The sequence below is a fragment of the Lactuca saligna genome, chromosome 7 (assembly GCF_052625555.1).
Source record: "Lactuca saligna cultivar CGN05327 chromosome 7, ASM5262555v1, whole genome shotgun sequence".
Lineage (NCBI taxonomy): Eukaryota > Viridiplantae > Streptophyta > Magnoliopsida > Asterales > Asteraceae > Lactuca > Lactuca saligna.
This window is the reverse complement of record NC_136423.1, coordinates 18,453,627-18,457,618: the sequence shown is the minus strand read 5'-3', so window position 1 is coordinate 18,457,618 and position 3,992 is coordinate 18,453,627. Positions and strand designations below refer to the sequence as shown.

Below are 3,992 nucleotides of genomic sequence, written 5' to 3'. Positions count from 1 at the left end.
AGTTAATAACTTTTGTGGAAATTGCCTACTAACAAATATATTATAAAAAATACAATTTAACAACAAACTATAATTTAACAATTAGGGTAATTTGAAATTGACAAAACTAGTTGTCAAAAAATATTTAAACTGATTCAAAACTCGTTATTTCGAGATTTTATAAAAAGAGGGTTAAAACGTCAAGCAACTTTTGGAAAAGTGGTATAAAACACAACATGTTAAACTTGGATAAGATCAATATAATCTCCAACGATACAAATTATTATTATTATTTTGAGTTTGACAACTACGGAAATCATAATTACATGATTTACCACATACAGAAATTTCTATAAATACTCCTACTCGCCGTTGCTATACAATCCTCCATTTCTTCTTCGTTTTCAAACCTTTCATACGTTCTCTTCTTCACCACTTTCATTTACCACAGTTTCAAACAAATTATCAGTCACCATTATGGCCGGCGGTTATATGCCGACCGCTCCCGGCGGTGATAAAGGTTACCCCGGGAACCTCACTCTTTATGTCACCTTTACTTGCGTTGTTGCGGCCATGGGTGGTCTCATTTTCGGTTATGATATCGGAATCTCCGGTAATATTATGCTCTTCCATTTCAGTTTCTTGATTTTCCGATCATGTTATATGATCTTTTTCTTTTGTCTTTATTGTGTTTTAAGATCTTCATCATCTTATGATCTCCGGTTTTTCTTATGATTAGGTGGTGTGACGGCGATGGATCCATTTCTGAAGAAGTTCTTCCCGTCGGTGTACAGGAAACAGTCCGCTGATACGTCGACGAACCAGTACTGCAAGTTTGATAGTCAGACGTTGACTATGTTTACGTCGTCGTTGTATCTAGCGGCGCTGCTGTCGTCGTTGGTGGCGTCGACGGTGACCCGAAAGCTTGGCCGGAAACTTTCAATGCTGTTCGGCGGTATCCTTTTCTGTGCCGGCGCTTTGATCAACGGTTTTGCTCAAGCCGTTTGGATGCTTATCGTTGGTCGGATCCTCCTCGGATTTGGCATCGGGTTTGCCAATCAGGTAATTCTTTTCAAAATTAATTTTTTTCTTTCCATATTCAAAAAAATTATTTGTTATTCTAATTTTTATAAATCATGATATCTAAAATATACTTTTAGAAACTTTCTGCTTACTAATTATACTCTAAAATGACCATTTGAAAACATTTAATATATATTATTTTGATGATATAAAACAAATGTCATAAATGAAAATAGATATTATAAAACAAAAATTTTGAGTTAAAATGAAAATTTGAACGATAAGTATTTATTATTTACTGACACAAGTGTTTTAACTTTTTTTACCAACCTCACAAGTTGGTTTTGAAACAGATATTTTTTTATTTGTTTTGCGTTGTTTTTGGTGTTAGTTTCAACTTGTTTCGAAAACAATTAGTAACTTAATCAATTAAAAATTATAAAAAATAAAGACCTTTTTTGTTTTTTCTTTGCACATGTTGTCCCTTTGTTTGTTTTCAAATGTTTCATAACTAAAACGCTTTGCTTGTGATTGCAACCCCTACAAAGCTTGACTTTCACAATGACACCCCCTAAATTTAAAAAAGAAAAAAAAAAATCTCACTATCACAAACAATAATATTCTTACATTTCATTATAATCCAAAAATATCCATCATTATTTATCTTTATTCGTAATCTTTTTCTTTGTATATACAGTCTGTGCCACTATACCTTTCGGAAATGGCACCATACAAATACCGTGGGTCCCTCAATATAGGTTTCCAATTGTCAATCACAATTGGAATCTTAGTGGCCAATGTTTTGAACTACTTCTTCAACAAACTTGATGGGAATCTAGGATGGAGGTTGAGTCTCGGGGGAGCAGTGGTCCCCGCCCTGATTATCACAGTGGGATCACTGATCCTCCCCGAGACCCCAAACTCCATGATCGAAAGAGGTCAAACTGATGAAGCGAGAACAAAGCTTCGTAGGATCCGAGGGGTTGATAATGTTGATGCTGAGTTCAATGATTTGGTTCATGCGAGTGAAGAATCAAGGAAAATCGAACATCCATGGAGAAATTTGTTGCAAAAAAAGTATAGACCACAATTGACAATGGCAATATTGATCCCGTTTTTCCAACAACTTACGGGGATTAATGTGATCATGTTTTACGCTCCGGTTTTGTTCAAAACAATCGGTTTTGGTGGTGATGCTTCGCTGATGTCGGCTGTGATTACCGGATCTGTAAATGTTCTTGCAACTTGTGTTTCGATTTACGGTGTTGATAAATGGGGACGAAGGTTTCTTTTCCTTGAAGGAGGCATTCAAATGCTCATTTGTCAGGTATAATTAATATTCTCTTGTTATAGATTACATATGAATGTTTTTTTGACTTAATGCATAAAGTCATGAAATAAGAGTTTTCTCCACGGAGTTCGGACTTTTTACAAAATTTACATCATTTATGTTTTTGCACTAACATTTTAAACTTTATCAAGACAAGACTCTATCATAATGGCGTCTGATCAATATGTGTCGAGATGTATTGCACAACTTTGCAGTGCATCTTGAGATGACAATGTGTCATTAAGCTGACAATCTTTTTTTTTATGGAATTAATAGGTTGCAGTTGCGGTCTTCATAGGGATCAAATTTGGAGTAAATGGAGATCCGGGTGATTTGCCAAAGTGGTATGCCATCGTGGTTGTTCTCTTCATATGCATATATGTTGCAGGGTTCGCATGGTCATGGGGCCCACTAGGGTGGCTCGTACCTAGTGAAATCTTTCCACTTGAGATCCGATCAGCCGCCCAAAGTATCAATGTGTCGGTTAACATGATATTCACCTTCATAATTGCTCAAGTGTTCTTAACCATGCTTTGCCATCTTAAATTCGGGCTTTTCCTCTTCTTTGCATTTTGGGTTGTTATCATGACGATTTTCGTGTATGTGTTCTTGCCTGAAACAAAGAACATTCCTATTGAAGAAATGGTGATTGTGTGGAAGAAGCATTGGTTTTGGAAAAGATTTATGGTGGATGTTGATCACCCTAATGGACTCGAGCTAAACAAAGGAAGCGATGGGGTTAAGAAAGTATAACTTTTATCAAATTTAGTAGTGATTTATATCTTATGTATTGATAGTTGTATGTTTTAAAGTACCACTCCACAAAAGAGTAAATATGAATTGGTTTATGGGTATCAAAGGATGTAATTTGGGATTGTTCTACTGGAAACTATAATATTTTCTTGTCAGTTCATTGATGAATCGAAGTTGCTTTGTTGTATGTTTGGTCTTATCACTCATGTTTAATTACTTTGATGGGTGATTTGAGTTGTTCTATTAGGTTAGTCTGCGGGGCTTGGTAAGGGATATATTGGGCATGCTCGGCGAATACTGGGCATGCCAAACTTTCCTATGCAATTCGTTGGCAGAGAGTTACCGATGAGAGAGAAAACCCAATTTCGATTTTTTTTTACCATTTATTATTCAAATGCCATTTTCAAAAAATACCATATTTTTCAAAAAAAAAAACCAAATTTCAAAAGAAAAAAAAAAAAAAAAATATATATATATATATATATATATATATATATATATATATATATATATATATATATATTTCAAAATTTTCAAATTTTAAACGTTCAATCTTTAACTATAAATACTTCCATCTTTATTCATATTCACCCCATTCAAATCTCCTTAATCCAATTCTCTTAGCTTTCTTAGCTTTCCATATTTTTCTACACCCAATCACTAAAAATGACTATTATTTGGTCTACTGAAAAAGAGATTTTACTTGCTCGTTTAAGGATTGATGTAGCTAATGATCCAACCCACAACGACAACCCTACGACTACTTTTTAGAGGAGAGTCGTCGACATATACAACCGCCAAGCCCTTCAACTCGGTTTACCATTGTGTTTCGTACGGTAATGCAAGAAGTTGGAATTGGTGAAAACGAAATACTTTGTTAGAGAATGTTCTTGAGGCTTACCGTATT

At 34.7% G+C, this 3,992-nt stretch overlaps 1 protein-coding gene across 1 annotated transcript; it reads left to right on the top strand.

The window, feature by feature from the left end:
• The first annotated feature begins 341 nt into the window (after positions 1-341).
• Positions 342-3,272, top strand: LOC145004284 (sugar carrier protein C-like). The gene is made up of 4 exons (XM_078963176.1): positions 342-592; positions 719-1,041; positions 1,700-2,329; positions 2,609-3,272. Exons 1-4 carry the CDS (start codon positions 457-459, stop codon positions 3,083-3,085), a joined length of 1,566 nt encoding a protein of 521 aa, XP_078819302.1. The 5' UTR covers positions 342-456; the 3' UTR covers positions 3,086-3,272.
• Positions 3,273-3,992: the final 720 nt, after the last annotated feature.

Bases quoted from the DNA above. Each gene is read 5' to 3' on its own strand.
- LOC145004284 (XM_078963176.1), top strand. From the start codon at position 457: ATGGCCGGCGGTTATATGCCGACCGCTCCCGGCGGTGATAAAGGTTAC. The intron at 593-718 runs GTAATATTATGC...TCTTATGATTAG, and splicing joins TTATGATATCGGAATCTCCG to GTGGTGTGACGGCGATGGAT. The intron at 1,042-1,699 runs GTAATTCTTTTC...TTGTATATACAG, and splicing joins GCATCGGGTTTGCCAATCAG to TCTGTGCCACTATACCTTTC.